The sequence below is a fragment of the Pteropus alecto genome, unplaced genomic scaffold, assembly GCF_000325575.1.
Source record: "Pteropus alecto unplaced genomic scaffold, ASM32557v1 scaffold226, whole genome shotgun sequence".
Lineage (NCBI taxonomy): Eukaryota > Metazoa > Chordata > Mammalia > Chiroptera > Pteropodidae > Pteropus > Pteropus alecto.
Window position 1 is genome coordinate 775724 of NW_006440132.1, and position 16457 is coordinate 792180.

The window sequence follows — 16457 nt, forward strand, 5'->3', positions numbered from 1 at the left end:
TAGCGCTAGTGAAATATTCATAAACTTTTCCTTTTAGACAAGATATAGGTAGAAGCATTTCTTAAAAACCATATCTCACTCTGGATTTATCGAGTCTTTTTTTTTTTTTTTACCCCTCCTCTTCTTTGTTTTTTTTTTTTTTTCTCCAGGAGAAAATAATGAATGTCAAAGGAAAAGTGATTCTGTCAATGCTGGTTGTCTCCACTGTGATTGTTGTGTTTTGGGAATATATCAACAGGTAATTATGAAACATGACGACGTGATGTTGACGAAAGTTACTCTAACCTTCTGCTATTAGCCAAGTCACCAGGTTGAATGGAAAGTGGGATTCACTGACACCATGAGGAAGAGATTCCACCCGGCCTGCGTCCCTGACTCCTGAGCTATCTTTAGAAGCATTAGCGCGCCATGTACTAATTAATTATCTTTCTTCTTGCCATGTTCCCAATGTCTGAATTTTTTGACCTTTCCAGTTCTGGGCGGGCTAGATTCAGAAACAGTAAGGTCAGATTAAGCCCAAAATGTAATTTTAAATTATTTATATGGCCAGATATGGCAATGACCTTAAGAAATGTCAGACACACATTCCATGAGAAATCCACCCCGATTTTTGCAATCCTAAGATATTTGCAGAGTTTAAAAGAGCAACTCAAAGTTGCTGAATTTTGCTGCAAAATACCCTTGAGTCGCTGGTGATTCATTTGTGCCTGGCTGAGACTTTTTGTTTTTTGTTTTTTGCTTTTAACACTGGACGGCAAAGTGAATTAAACATTTCTGAGTTTTCAAATTCATCAGTGGATTCACCCCAAACATATGAGCTGCTTCTGTGCTTTTGGAAACCACAATGCCTCGGAGAGTCCAGCTGGAGAGGCTTCTGACAGAAAGAAGTCTCCAGGAGCAGCTACAAAAACACATGATGCCTTCGACTGAAGAGGCACTGGTACAGCTCAGCCTTTCGGCCAGGCAGCGAGAGCTGTCTCAGCACCATTAATATTGTCTTGGTGAAGTGTTTTAGTGGCCCCCAAGTTCATGATGATGACTTGCATTGGCATTTGAATGTTTCTTTCAGATCTTAAATTCTAAGATTTGATGAGCCAAGAGGACCATCTTGGCCACTAAGAAAAAGAACTGCACCTCAAGGTCCCTCAATAGAAGGAGAATTGCTCCAGAATTTGGGAGCTATTTTTTTTCCTCAGGGTGCTGCATAGATCTAACTGCTTCTGGAGTGTGGAACTGCACCTCAAGGTCCCTCAATAGAGGGAGAATTGCTCCAGAATTTGGGAGCTATTTTTTTCCCCAGGGTGCTGCATAGATCTAACTGCTTCTGGAGTGTTAGTCTGTTTCATTCCAACAACTCATTTGAAGAAAAACAAGACGAGTATGACCAAGTTAAAAGGGTCTACAGACCAGGTCTTTCAAATTGAACAAAACTAGGGGTACCTAGTCTGAAGAAAAGGTGACTCTGAGTTGGGTGCAGGGACCCCAAGCCTCCCCTAGATATTTGAAGGCTGAGGAAATACCCTCACTGGAGTCTCGAGCCAGGCTGCCTGGGGCTGGTCCTATGCCACCCCTTACCTCCTCTGTGACCTTGGGCAACTTACCCAGTCACTCTGCTCCTCATTTCCCTATCTTTAAAATTGGTGGTAGTAGTAGTACCTGCTTCATAGGATTGTTGGAAGGATTCAATGAGTGATTGTGTATAAAGTAGTTGGGGCAATGTCTGGGACTTGATAAGCACTCAATAAATGTTCCTGCCATCATGATCATCACCTCACCATCACCGTCTGCTCCAGGGGGCAGGCAGGCTAGGACAGGGTATTTCAGCAGATAGAAGGAAGAGCTCTAGAAGTCAGAAGAACCCAACAGAAGAACAAGTGCCCTTTGGGGGTCCTGCCCTGAGTTAAGATGCTTGTGTGGATAACCTTAGAGCTCTGAATGCTTGATTGGATAAATTCGGTGTTTCGCATTGCAGTCAGAGTTGTGCCTCCATATTTCAGGCGGTTCACAAAATTAAAATAATTGGGAGCTAAAGGTCCAAATGTGCGCCTTGGCCCTGGCCTCCCGTAAAGAGGGTCATTTTGTGGTACTGGGCACACTCTCTTTGCCCGGTAGCCAGAGCAGGTTCTGGCTGCTCTTCAGGGCTATAGTTTGGCACCTAGATTGTGGCCACATTATTCTTCAATGTGAGGAATCTACTTGAATATCTGCAAGAGGTTTAAAAGGCAGCAGATCCTTTGCACCCTTGTGAATTGGCCATGTGATGGTTTGAGGTGAACTGAGGGCACTAACCTTAGACAGGTGGGTGGCGCTGAGCTAAAAAGGATTTTAAAATAACTAAATCGAACACATCAACTGGTTGGTAAATAGAACTGTTGTCAGCAGAGCATCCTGAGAGACTGCCATCCAGGACAGTGTTTGATTTGCAGCTGGATGAAAAAAAAAATCTTAGAATTTTAGAACTGGAAGAAACTTCATAAAAGTTATAATAAAATAATGGTGGTGATGGTGATGATGATGATGGCGATGATGATGATGATGATGATGATGATGATGATGGTAGCAGCTTCTAGTGATTAAGTGTTTGCACATACCGGGAACTGGGCTCTGTGTTCCCTCCAGCTCTTTTCATAGGAACCCTGCAAGGTAAGTATTAGTCAGAGTTTCTGGATGAGGAACGCTGCCATCTCTGAAGCTCTGAGCCGGATGTGGCATTAGGCTCTGCAGTCGTCATTCAGTGTTCTGGGGGAAGATTAATCTTGGATGAGGGCTGGCTGGGCTGTGGTGTTCCTGAGGAGGTGGCAGGAAGGGACCTATCTGTGGAGCCTCTCTCTCTCATTGAAGCCACCCTGGACGATGAGAGGGCTCTCATTTGTGTTTTGTTGTTGTTGCTGTTTTGTTTTATTGTTGTTTCATTTTGTTTTGTTTTGTTTTGTTTTGTTTTACTAAGATTTGAGAGTCTCCAGAGACCTCCCTGTTCTGGGTAATACTGAAGTGACTGCAGTGGAACTTCTCGATCTCTTAAGATCATTGTGTATATCTCAAAGGGAGGTGGAAGCCTTTGAGTAGCTAAAGCTCAGGCTCTCAACTCAGCCAAGGGCTTCAGTGATAATGGTGCAAAATGGCCTTTCTCAGAATTAAAAGTAACATGATATGTTTTTATTTCTCACTTGCTTTTAGCCCCGAAGGCTCTTTCCTGTGGATATATCACTCAAAGTAAGTGCTTTGAATTCTAGGTGTCTCTGGGATGCCTCCCATGACCACTCTCGTACCTCCTCCAGCCCATTCTTAACATGGCAGCTGGTGAGGGAGCTCTAGTCAAAGGTGGGGGGCCAGGGATGGGTCCCCAGGAACCTGGACTGTGGTCCTCAAGCCCCCTGGATGTGCCTTAATAGAACCATGGCTGTGTTTTGCCCCTGCTTATTGCCCCTGCCTTGCCAATAAAAACAATTGGGGTAGATATTGTCCCTTATGCTGCCCAGTGTATGTCGTATAAAGATCCTTGCAAGAAATTTGAGACAAAGGATCATGAAAAACGTTTGTGTCTCCTGATGAACTAGTGTGTATTGTTATTATTAATTTGATTATTATTGCCAGTGAGAACCATGTAAACCTTCATTTTTCTATCTTTGACTTGATTGCCAGGAAGCTCAGAGCAAAGCATTGTGCTTAACTGCTTGTACTTTCTTCAGCCTGCATATCTGATACAATTTATGCCCTGGCATTAAATCCGGGCTTTTGTGCTTACCAAAGGCATGGAACCTTGGCAATTTTCCCAAACCCACTCAGCCACAAATGAAAGTAAAGGTAAAACCTTTCTTCTCATACGTGGCTGGGATGACCAAGGTCATGTGAAAATACCTACCTGAAGGACTTACTGTTTCTGTTCCATTTTATTCTTGTGTGGTTTCCCTGCTTATTGTAACCATGCCTTGTTAATTGTAACCATGTCAAACATTTCCTGAAAGTAGATAAGCTCTCCAACAGGCTTCTTAATCTGATTATGTTTGCTCATGCCTCACTACTCTATTTGTCCCACCGGAGGGCATTCCGCCTCCTGGCTTACCTTCTTCCCCCTCCTCCGGAAGGCTCCCCTACTTGGGGAGACTCTCATAATGAGTGTAGAAACTTCTGCATGTGGTTCAGAGACCCTCGGATTTCTTGAGGCTGTCACTGCTGACTTTGTAGCCATCTGAATTCTCCTAGTTTAGCAAATCATTTTTGGAAAGGTTCACTGGTTTCTTTATTAAGATCACAGTTTGTTAAAGTAATTTTCGACTTATAAAGCTCTTTTATGTATGCTGTTTCATTTAGTCTTTTTTTTTTTTTTTTTTGGCAAGGCAACCCTTGGTCGACCTCATAGATTGCAGGGACCTTGTCAGCTTACAATCTTTTATTTATTTATTTTATTTGTCACGCCTACAGCACTTGGTCTTCCTAGGTGGTTTCCCATCCAAGTACTAACCAGGCCGAACCCTGCTTAGCTTCCGAGATCAGACAGGATCAGGCTTGTTCAGGGTGGCATGGCCGTAGACTCATTTAGTCTTAAAGCTACCTTCAGGGCAGTTTTATTATTATTATTATTATTATTATTATTATTGCTGTTATTAATTATTATATTAGTATTATTATCTGACTTTTCAGAGGAGAAAAAGAGAGATTCAGAGAGGGAAAATTTTCTATCGTAGCCATACAACTAATAAGTGGCAGATCCAGGTCCCAGATTTATGTGTTAATGTCCCCCATCCCAACCCCTGTCATTCTTTTCTCTCCTTCTCTCTTGCTAGGGCTTCTTGGATGAATAGGCAAGTGCCGGGGGCTGCCTGAGGGATAAAAGATTTGGGCAGTTGAGTCCATCCTCTCTCATTCAGCTAGAGCAGCTTCACTTCTATTTTACCAAATGGCAGTTTAAAAAAAAAATTTTAAAAAGACTTTTCTGTCATAAAAAGAGTTCAGAAAACCCCAGTTTGAGACTGCCTCATTTTCTAAAAATATTTGTCATCTTTTTCATTTCTTAGAAACCCAGAACTTGGTGACAACGGTAGTCAGAAAGACTGGTGGTTTCCAAGCTGGTTTAATGACAGGTAAGGAGATGGGAGGAAGATCTGTGTTTTTCGACCTGTTATACGTTACAGAGTCCAAATAAAATGGTTTTGCTGTCCTTCGTCACGCATCTTTCCGGCCTACTGAATCATATAAAGAATCTATTCCGTGGTTAGGACTAGAACGTTAAAGTTTTTTTGTCTTTGTTTTTTGTATTTAAATTGGGGGTGAGTGAGCATTGGGTCGAAGTTCAGATAGAAAGAAGACTATCGTAAGATAAAATGTTCTGAGGAGGATGGTTTAATCAAGATTTTCTTGCTCCCTGAAAAAACCTGAGCCTTCTTGGGTCACCACATTACTAACTATGCCGACTTGGAAGGATATTAAGAAAGACGGGTACTGCACCTTTGCATCAAAAGCACATGTTTATGAATAACTGTTTAGTACCAAGAAACTTCTCCAGCCATTCACTTGTCAAACATGTTTCTTTCCTCTAAACGCGTTTTGACTGACTGTCCCAACACTGTAGGTCGTCCTCCCTGCCTTACTCAGCTTGCTTTCCCTTTGTACATAGGACCCACAATTACCAAGGGGAAGAAGACATAGACAGAGAAAAGGAACAAAGAAGGGAAGACAGCGAAGAAGAGCTTCAGCTATCGGACTGGTTTAATCCACAGTAAGAGAAGGCATCGCCCACGTGCAATAAATTCGTAGCTCAGGAAGAGGTGGGGGGCTGTGTAGATAACGATGTCACTGAGATCATTCCTTAGTGGGGAGACAGAGTCTTAGCATCTATCAGATCTTTAACAACAGACTAGAAGAGAAACTGAGAATCTGGATGTTTCGATTCAGATGCTTGAGCAAACACAATGATTCTGACAATAATTGGCTAATGGCACCAGATGAATCACAAAATATGGGAACCAAAAGGGGTCGTACATGTCACAGCATGGTGTAGAAAGCCACAGGACCTAGAGTCAGTAAGAAAAGTCTCTCTGAGATTCAGTTAGCTCGTCTGTAAAATGGCAACAATGATACAAAATCTCATGGGGCTGTGCGTGCATTCATTAAGCAAACATACAACACATGTCTATCAAACACCTATGATATGCTAGCTGGTGTTTTTCACACTACTGGTCACTATCCATTAATATGTTCAGAAACTAGCTTAACGGTTCAAAACCAGCTTTTTTACTTTTTTAAAGTAAAATCGAATAGAGGGTTTCACATGAAGTAAGGATAAGTATTGTTTGATGGAATTTTTTCTGTATATATGTGTATGTGTGTGTGCTTGCTTGTGATGTAAAATGTAAGTCATGGCCAAAAATTCAGTTCTAGACATTATGTTAGGCACAGGAGATGGGAGAAATCAATCCATGTGGGTATATTCAAGGAGTTCACAGTCTTATCGGGCCCTAGATGTAAAACTAGTATTTGCCAAGGTCGGTAAGGAGGTAGGATCAACCTGGCTCAGAAGGATGTAGTTTGAGGAGTAAGGTGGGGAGAACTGTCCAGGATCACTGTGAGGCCTGAGAGACTGCTGGAGCGTGGTGCCATTGACCGGGAAAGGGCCTGGAGGAGGGGACACCGGTCGAGGAGTGGGGGGAGGTGATGAGCTCAAATAGGGATGTATGTGGATTCAGGCACTCGCGGGGCATCGGGACGGAGATTCACAGAGCACCCGTCTTGGTCTGCTCCTGCTTCTATAACAAGAAACCATAGACTGGATCGTTTATAAACAACAGAAATTTGTTTCTCACAGTTCAGGAGGCTGGAAGTCCGAGATCGAGGCAACAGCAGATTTGCCGACTGATGAGGACCCACTTCCTAGTTCACATATGGATGGGGTGAGGGAGCCCTCTGGGATCTTTTCTATAAGGGCACTAATCCCATCCATTAGGGCTCCACCCTCATGAACTCATCACCCAAAGCCCCCACCTCCCAATGCCCCCCCAATGGGGATTAGTTTTCAGCATATGAATTTGGGTGTGGTGGCACACAAATCGTCTGTCTGTAACAGTGCCCGAACTCTGCAGAAGATGTATGGTGGCGTAGGATGTAGGATGAGGAGCCATCCGAACACAGGTGACAGTGAGATCTGCAAGCCTGGATGAGACCCCTGAGCAGAGGAATAGACCTGAATCTTGTCTGACATCAGCACTTAAAAGGCTGGTGGAGGAAGAGAAGTCTGAGGAACAGCTATAGAGGTCGGAGGATTGGGAGAGAGTAGCATCTGTTCCAGTGTGAGTGATCTTGGGCTCTGGAAAGACCGAATATGTTCTGGCAAGTTCTCTTATTGTTTTGGGATAGCGTAGAAGAATGGGAATTTGGGGTGCCCTGTCTGTCAATAGATGAGCCGAACAACAGAGTACCCGTCTACGATATGCTGTCTCATTACTGGAAATGTAAGAATATGGACACACTGTGGCCTTGAAAAGCCCCTTCGGTGTGTGTGTGTGGCAGTGGGTTCAGACTTCCCAAGGAGCAGGCTAGATGAGCCAGAGGTGGTCGGTCACCAAGCTCCCTTGTGAGGAGGATGGCACACTTTCACTGTGGCATTTGTGCTTTGCCGAGCAGGACGTGGGTGGCAGGTTCAGGGCTGAATTGCGGCGGGCAGAGAGGAGAGTCAGATCACGGCCACCAGCTGTCGCTTTTTCCATTCTCCCCTGTGCACGAGCCAGCGTCTCTCTAAACGAATGGCAAGCAGGTATTTAAAGAGTATCGGTTTGAAGTGGCACCAAATTGAAGTCTTGTCAGGGCACCCAATGAATGATTAGATGAACAACTGCATGAACAAATAAACATATATATATATATAAACGTACCCTTTTCTGTAAATGACCTAAAACGCATGGCAGTATATCGTGTACACATTGCCACGTCAAGATCCCTCAGCCTCTACAACCCCGGACCCTTCTCAATCTCCTCTGACTGCTCCGTTCTCCCTTCTCCGTCTCCTCGGACACGGGCCTCTCTCTCTCCCCAGCCTTCAACCATTAGAGTTTCCGGAGGTTTCATCCAGTATCCTCATCCTCTGTCTTCATACGGCATCTTCCACCTGACTGGCGTCTAACTGCCTGCTTGACGTCTCTGCCTATCTCACAGGATCCCACCCAACCCGTGTTCTCCTCATTTCCCATCTCAAGCCAGAGTCCGGGACACCTCCAATTCAGCCTTCTCCTCCACCCACCCCACAGTCTAATTCATTACCGCGTTCCGTTCATTCTTCTTCCCAAATTCTTCCTGCATCATCTCCTCTGCATTCCACAGCCACCTTTGTTCACGTCGCCATCGGCTCTCTGCCCGATCACCCTCCAGCATGGAGCTGCTCAGGAGCTCAGTAAATGACCCGTGATATACGTTCCGCGTCTTTGTTGACCTTCACGATTCCTAGAATTTTAACACTTCCTCTTCTCAACCACAATGTTCCCATAATTAAGCACATGAAATAGAAAAAGGAAAAAGAAAAATAAACCCAAACTGCCAATAACCCAGGCAGGTATGTGGTTCTGGAGGCCTTGTGATTTTGTGGGAAGGCTTTGGCCTGTCCCGGTGGAAACACACCAGCTGAAGTAACACGATAGGTGCCACACTCAGAAGGGAGGGTTTGGGGCAGCTCCAAGTCTTTCTTGGTTCCTTTTTCTCCTTCTGGAGCTCCATCTTTGTGACCTTGGACATCTCTGGCAGTTGGCAGTGGCAAAGGCTAGCTCTTACATATGTGTGGCCTGCCCTCTGTCACTTCTTTTTTGGGGGTGTTTGGAGGTTTCAGGGGTTCTTGATAAACCATTTCATCCCGGAAGCTGATCTCATCCACTATCCCTCCTCTCCCCCTGCCTACGTTTTCAGCCTGTCATCCGGCTTCTTGGTGGGGGGCACTGACGTGTTGGAATTGCCAGTGGAATTTAATAATTAACAGCTGGGAAATAGAACACTTTAATTTTTCATTAAATATTAAATTTTTAATATCGCTACTTTTTGTTTTTTCCCCCCTGCTTGAAGGAGTCTTCCCAGCCAAGCAACCAAACTGGACACTGGTTTTCTGACTTGATCTTTTTAGAAGTGGTGGACTGAGTACTCGTGCAGTTGAAAAGTGTGTGGTAGGCTGACCACCTGTCAGGACCGTGAGATTCTCAAAGGGCAGGATGCGGGGCTCAGGTCTCTAATCTCAAGCTCAGCAGAGGGCCTGGTGAGGAACAGGGACTCAGAAAATCCGCATCGAGGGACTGAGTGCCTGGGTCTGGCCCTTCCTAGAAACCAAATGGCTAAAGACACCTCCCCTCTCCTCCCCTCTCCTGTCTTTGTAAAATGGGGGTGATGATAGCACGGTCGTGAAGACTAAAGGAGAGAACGAAAGTCGAGTACTTAGCCCCTGTGCACTGTAAGTATTAAGTATACCTGCTCCATTTTCTTTTCCTCCTCTTTCTCTTCCTTTAAAAAAGAACTGTTACCTGCTTACCAGATGTCCAGCTCATACTCGGCTGCATGACTTAGCTAGCAGCCTGGGTCAGAACCACGAAAAGATCTCTGACGGGCTAAAACGGAGAAATGCAATGAATGGGGTGACAATACATGGGAGAGTTTAAGTTCAGAAATGCTGGTTATGGAAGTATAAGCTGTGTGTATTTGTATGCGTGTGTGTGTGTGTGTGTGTGTGTGTGTGTGTGTGTGTGTGTGTGTGATTTTTTTTTTTTCTTTTTGGTTCGAAACCCTGTCATTCAACGAAGCTGGTTTTATGTGACTAAAAGCATCACGGAAGCTTCTAAAAACAAAGGAAAAAAAAAAAGCTCATCATTTCTCATTCTGCAGGAGCTAATTTGAGTGGAAATAATGACGGGCTGGGTTTTAACTCCGGTTTCATCAGTGTAGCAAGTTAATGTTCACATAAGAAGCGATACGGGTTGGTTCAGAGCACAAGCTCCGAAGTCAGCCTATCTGGGTTCAAATCCCAGTGTGGCCCTTGACTAGCTGGGTGACATCTGGCAAGTTATTGAACCTCTCTGTGCTGCGGTTTCCTCACTGGTAAAATGAGAATCAAAATAGCACCCACCTCTGAAGAGCGAAGCCTTTAGCACAGTGCCTGGTCCCACAGGAAGTGCTCAGTGGGACCATCATCAGCGTCCGGCTGTGCGGCCTTGGACAAGCGAACAAGTCTTTCTGAGCCTTGGTTTTCTTACCCACGCAACAGATATAATAGGAGGCAGGCCTGTTGCAAGGAGTAAAAGAGAAAGTGTATGTCAGAGTGCCTGGCACAGGTTGGCACAGAGTCCAAAATAGCTTTTCATGACCAAAGGAAACCAAGAGCAGCTGTCCATGCAACCGGCACATCCGGGTGTGTGGGCCGAGCTGAGTCTCAGGTTGAGACTCCGGACAAGGTGGGGAAGGTAGGGAGAGCAGCCTGAGAGTGACCCTCCCCACCCCCACCCAACCCTATTGCTGGAGGCGACTCCAGCTGTGCAGCGGGGAGCCGGCCAGAAGCAGGGTGCGGGACACAGGGCAGGGGTGGGAGAGCACAGTCAGCTCAAGAATTAAAGTGCAGAGTGAGGTGACAGAGGGACGGGGGCCTGAGGACCAGTCTACTGAGTCTCTTTTCCACTCTGGGGCTAGGGCTGGGGCGAGGCGGGTGTCGACCCAGCCTTGCCCAGCCTCACCGAGGGAAAACCTGGCTTTGCTGGTGAGGGAGAGACAGTTTTGTGAAAACCCACCCTCCACCATGTGTGAGGGGAAGGGACATTCTCACTGGCCATCTCGCCTGATAGCCTCCCCGGGGCCACATGCAGGCAGCCAGCTGGGACACAGCTAAGGGACCACTAGGACTCTGTCCTAAACACTGACCTTCCCCCCATGGTAGATGAAGGACAAGCAAAGGCGTAGCAGGGGCCAGGCCCGCGCCTGCTGGGGTCTGAATCTAAATGACTGTGTCTCCGACTCTGCTTCCCAGCAGGGGAAATGCAGACACTTCCTGAGCAAAAGGGGATCAGAGCTGAGTCTCACCACCCCCTCCAGGCTGAGTTCCACCCTCGTGCTGGGCCCCAGCTGCTGCTGAGCCTGTCTGCGTTTGCCCTTTACAGTTTGTCCGCTGTAGCTCTTACGTCGCTTCTTTTGTTTGTGTTGGCTTTGCCAAGTTCCTTTCAAGCGCTCTGAGTGCGGAAAACACACCCCACCCCCGCCTCCCCGCTGCTGGTGGGAGAGTCTGTGCTCTGAGGAGGTCTGTGCCTGAGCCCTGTGTTTCGGCCTCGGCTGCGGGGGGCCTCTGTCGGGTCTCTTCTTTTCTGGGGGACTCTGTCTCCTTGTTTTCGTAAAATGAAGGGTGAACACCAGAACCCCCTGAGCCTGCGGCCCTTTTTTGGCCTAGAACCAGGTTCTTACCCAGAAGTCCTTTTCTGGCAAAAGGCAAATCGAAACAGTTTTTTCTCTTTTAGCTCAATGTCGCTCTCTCATCCCCCTGTGTCAAGGATCAGGCCTTGGGCTCAGATGGTACCCACGGGGGTAAATAACACGTAGAGATGCCACTGGCAGCTTAGGAAGGGGCTAGGCATATAGGGAAGTAGAAGGAAGAGGAGAAAAAAGAAAAAGGGGGAAAGGGTATGAGAGATACAGGTAAGATCTCCGTAAGGACCCCTAAGGCAGCCCTCAGAGGCACCTGGGCCCGAGCCTCCTGTCCCAGAAGCACCCAGAAGATGCTGCCCCTGAAATGTCATACGGCCCAGCTGACGGCTTGGCGTTCCTCCAGTCAGGATTCAGAGACAGTCACCACAAATCATAGCAGACCCCAGGGTTCCCGAAGACAGCCTCTTCCCCACCTTAGCAAAGCTGTCCCCAACTCACAGAACTCTTACGTTTTGTCACCAGGAAACGCCCAGGGGTTGTGACAGTGACCAGATGGAATGCACCAGTTGTGTGGGAAGGCACTTACAACAGAGGCATCTTAGAAAATTACTATGGCAAACAGAAAATTACTGTGGGTTTGACAGTTTTTGCTATCGGAAGGTAGGTGTCACTATTAAAATTGATCTTGACTTTTTCTGTTGCAACTGTAAAAATGTTTGTGAGGGGCCCCCTGGGCATACAAAGGCTATTCACGACTTGTCTGAAGTATTAGATAGGAGAATGTTACAATGGGACCATTTCAATCTCATTTCTGCTGTGGCCCCAAAAAGATGAGAACAAAGGTGAGCCGACATCTCCCACCTCAAAGTGAGGGTGGGTCTCAGGTTGCAGGTAAAAATGTCTGTTATACCCAGTGAGCCTGGAGTCTACAGTCTACCCACAACCACTTCCACCCTGACCTTCATGGCCTTCCTTTGGAAATTCCAGAAGTGCCAATGGTTTGCATCAATTTGCATCATTCTTTCTCCTAAGCCCTCAAGACCCAAGACCAAGGACAGAGGATTTATGCCAAGTTCTCGGTCGAGGGTGACTGAAGCGTGGTGGTCTTCGTGTCAGAGCATGGCTGACCACTCTCGTAGGGTCTCTTGGTCCCTTCTGCCCTAGCCCCGCTGGAGGTTTTAGATCCCTGGAGATCTGGCTGGTCAGAACTTCCTCTTCCAGAGGTTAGATAAGTTCCTCTTTCAGCGTCCATTTCCTTCTTTAGAACGTTTCTCCCAAAACTGCAACCGTTTTGTACTTGATTAGTAGCTTGTAATATTGGTTTTAAAATACAACCCATTTTGCTCTTTTGGAGAATTTTCTTCCCCCAGAAAATAAAATCAGAAGTTCAATTGTACCATCCTGGCGTTGGATATTGGTGGTGGAGGAAGATGTGGGAGGGAGCGGGGAGCAGAGGGATATATGGGCACTGTCTGTGCTTTTGGCTCAGTTTTGCTGTGAACCTAAAAATGTTCTAAAAAAAATAAAGTCCATTAAAAAAAAGGAAAAAATCGTTAAAATAAGACTTATTCATAGTTGTCCGTTTGCGTATTTGGACAGATCTTATAATGATGGTGTCTGGACAAAGGATTGGGGTTTTGGGTGACCAGTGGGAGGTTCACAGGGTGAATATGTAATATAGAAGGATATCTATGTCTCTTAACCCATTCTCTGGGTCCCAGAGGAGAAAGTCGCTAAGAGAGTACATCTTAAATGTTCTCACCACCAAAAAAGAAATGGTAATTATGTGACGTGATGGAGGTGTTAGCTAGTATTAAGGTGGTAATCGTTTTGCATGTATAAGTGTATCAAAGTAACACCGTACACCTTAAACTTATACAATGTTATGTGTTAATTAAATACCAATAAAGCTGAAAGAAAAAAGAATTTGCATCCCCTTTGCCTGCCCAAGGTCTGAACCAAGACAAAGGGCTACGTAAATATCATCTCTATTACAGCTGAAGCTAATATTGGAGAATGTGCCTTATCTCTGCAGGCTTGGGCCTTCTAACATCGAACCACAGACTCTGAAAGACTTAGGCTCCCAGGCACCTATAACACTAGAAACTGCAGGGCTCCGGACATGGGAGTAGGGCCTGTGCCACTGAGCTTACTGCAAGGCCCGGACCACACATGCAACTGGTCAGCTTCCAGGAGCCACAGAAAAGAGGAGGGCAGGGCAGTCAGAGAAGTCACTCCACCTCACCTGGCTGAGTGACTGAACGGTGGAGAGCAGCTAGGACAGACGTCTCTCCATGTGAAAACATACATCTGGGATGGGAAAAAACATTTGTCTCTTAAACTTCCAAATGCAAACGAAATCATTAGAAGAGCACATGGTCACCGCAGAGTCAGAGGTTTCATTTATCCTGTTCTCCTTTGTTTCAGATACATTGAGCATTACTTGGAGGAGTTTTTAACATCTGCTAATAGGTACTTCATGGTTGGCCACAGAGTCATATTTTACATCATGGTGGACGATGTCTCCAGGTTGCCTTTGATAGAGCTGGACCCTCTGCGTTCCTTCAAGGTGTTTGAGATCAAGGCTGAGAAGAGGTGGCAGGACATCAGCATGATGCGTATGAAGATCATCGGGGAGCACATTGTAAGCCACATCCAGCACGAGGTCGACTTCCTCTTTTGCATGGACGTGGACCAGGTCTTCCAAGACAACTTCGGGGTGGAGACACTGGGCCAGTCGGTGGCTCAGCTCCAGGCCTGGTGGTATAAGGCAGATCCGGACGAATTTACCTACGAGAGGCGGAAGGAGTCGGCAGCATACATTCCCTTCGGCCAAGGGGATTTTTATTACCACGCGGCCATTTTTGGAGGAACACCCATTCAGGTCTTAAACATCACCCAGGAGTGCTTCCAGGGAATCCTCCAGGACAAGAAAAATGACATAGAAGCCGAGTGGCATGATGAAAGCCACTTAAACAAGTATTTCCTTCTCAACAAACCCACTAAAATTTTATCCCCAGAATATTGCTGGGATTATCATATAGGCTTGCCTTCAGATATTAAGACTGTCAAGATATCTTGGCAGACAAAAGAATATAATTTGGTTAGAAATAATGTCTGACTTTAAATTGTGCCTGTAATTTTATGAATTTCAGAGAGTATCATTCTGGCTACTTTCTCAGAAAAGTAACATTTAATTTTAACTTAAAAAAAAAATACTAACAAAACACCGACCCAGCCAAGTACATGCTATTCTTCCTTGTAACTTTGAGCCTTATAATGCGGGAGAATGAACCTATCTATGGTAATCGGATGTAAATTCCCAGTGATTTCCTATCTATTCTGGGTTTGGGGAAAATACTATCAGCTGAACTAAAAGAAAAAAAAAAAATCACAGACAAAGAAAAAGCCAGAAATACTCTACATGTGCCAGATAATGTACTATAGAAAAGGGTGCTAAGGGAAGTGTTTGGCAACGAGATACAATTGTCAGGAATGCTCCCTGTATTCCAGTGTCTTCCTGTTTTTGCTGGATCTAAAGGAACATATAGTTGCTTTGCAGCAGGAGAACTCTGGGGATTCGGTCTCCCTTGGCACTCCTCGAATGGCTTCGATATCGCATCACTTCGGGCCATTTGTAAGTCCATGTCCTTTTCTCTCAGGATGTTATTTGGCTTCTGTGAGAAACACTGGTCGAGATTCTCAGTGGATAGCACGGTGGTGAATGTTTGGAGTCACAGAGAATCTGAAGGAGCCAATGTGTGCTCAGGAAGTGAAAACGAAGCCTCAAAGTGAGTTTGCCCTGAAATGGCAAAGAGAGAGAGTGGAAAGAAAGGGGGCTGGTCACCGTGGAGAATGCCACCACAGAGGAGCACAGGACATGGGGTTGGCGCTTGAATGCAGCATGTATCTGGGCCCAGAATGGGGAGGGGACAATGTGGATGATCTCCAGCCTCCTCGATCCCACAATAACCAGAGTGGAGGAGGCCTGAATGGAAGATGCTTCTTGTTTTGCCCAAGTTGCGTTCAGTCTGCTAGATTCTGCAACTTGTGTCTTCAGATCTTTGGCAGAGGAGGTGAATGGTGTCAGAAAAGACAAAAGACTAAAGTAGATCGAAGAGGGTGGCGAGGAGTTGCATTTCACAGACCTGGGCTTCATGGCAGTCAGTTATCGCTGATGTGGGCTTCATGATAATCAGTCATCGGCAAGTCCCTCTGCCACCCACTCTAACCCTCAGGGTCCCTCTGCCTACATCTTGCCCCACTTGGAGGGCTGGCATCAAGGAATGGATCGGAGGAAGAGCCTTCTCATCAAGTAACCTGTCATTTCCCCTACGCCATCTGCACTACTGAGGTGTAACAACCAGACACATTTAATAAAGTGGTTAATTGATTTTCTATCAAGAGCAGAGGGGATGGCAATGGGAGACCCAGTCCTCACGACTGAGCAGCTTAACATTCAATTCCCTTCTCTAAGAGAAGTTATGAAAGTCTACATATTATTTAAAGTCAAGCAATTCAGTGTAAAGGAAGCTAAGAGGCAACATTTACATATGCAGGTATATTTATATTTTGCTCGTGTTCCAGTTAGGTCATTTGTTTCCATTTCTAAGGGATTTATCTGAAGAACCACGACACTGGCTTGGTGTTCAGCACAGTGGGCTTCTCCGCTAAAGGAAACCTACATTTTCTCTACCGTTGCTTTGTGCCTCCTCCTGCTCTTCACTTCTTGCCAAAAAATACCACAAACCGACAAAACGAAACCAACGAAAATCCTGGAGAAGTGGACTTTGTAAAAGAAAAAGGAGATCACATGTCAGTTAAGCTCCCGCTTCTCTGTAACTCAAATTTTCTAGGATTCATTCTGGAGTAGGGAAAATTAACGATTTAAGACCCGAACCAAAGAAATGATCTATCCTGAAAGAAAAAGGGCTTAAGTTTACTTTTGAGGAAATCTTGATTTTGTTTTTAATTCATTTAAATTTAAATCCCAAGTGGACAAACTAAAAAACTCATTAATAGTTATTCTTAAATGTTTTTTTTTTTAATAATTTTCTTTATGTACAACTGAATAAATTATTTTCTCAGTA

The 16457-nt window shown here is 45.5% G+C and overlaps 1 protein-coding gene and 1 pseudogene across 3 annotated transcripts in view; one reads left to right on the forward strand and one right to left on the reverse strand.

Annotated features, from left to right (window-relative positions):
* Positions 1–16457, forward strand: part of LOC102892029 (N-acetyllactosaminide alpha-1,3-galactosyltransferase) — a 47956-nt gene extending 31499 nt beyond the window's left edge. For all 3 annotated transcript variants that reach the window (XM_015593367.2, XM_006917065.3, XM_025050437.1), the window contains 6 exons: positions 150–238; positions 3178–3213; positions 5016–5081; positions 5615–5716; positions 11890–12027; positions 13795–16457. In XM_015593367.2, the coding sequence (XP_015448853.1) occupies positions 159–238; positions 3178–3213; positions 5016–5081; positions 5615–5716; positions 11890–12027; positions 13795–14488 (1116 nt within the window). In that variant the 5' untranslated portion in view covers positions 150–158 and the 3' untranslated portion in view covers positions 14489–16457. The remainder of the gene's footprint in view (positions 1–149; positions 239–3177; positions 3214–5015; positions 5082–5614; positions 5717–11889; positions 12028–13794) is intronic.
* On the reverse strand, positions 4414–4532 carry LOC112484051 (annotated as a pseudogene).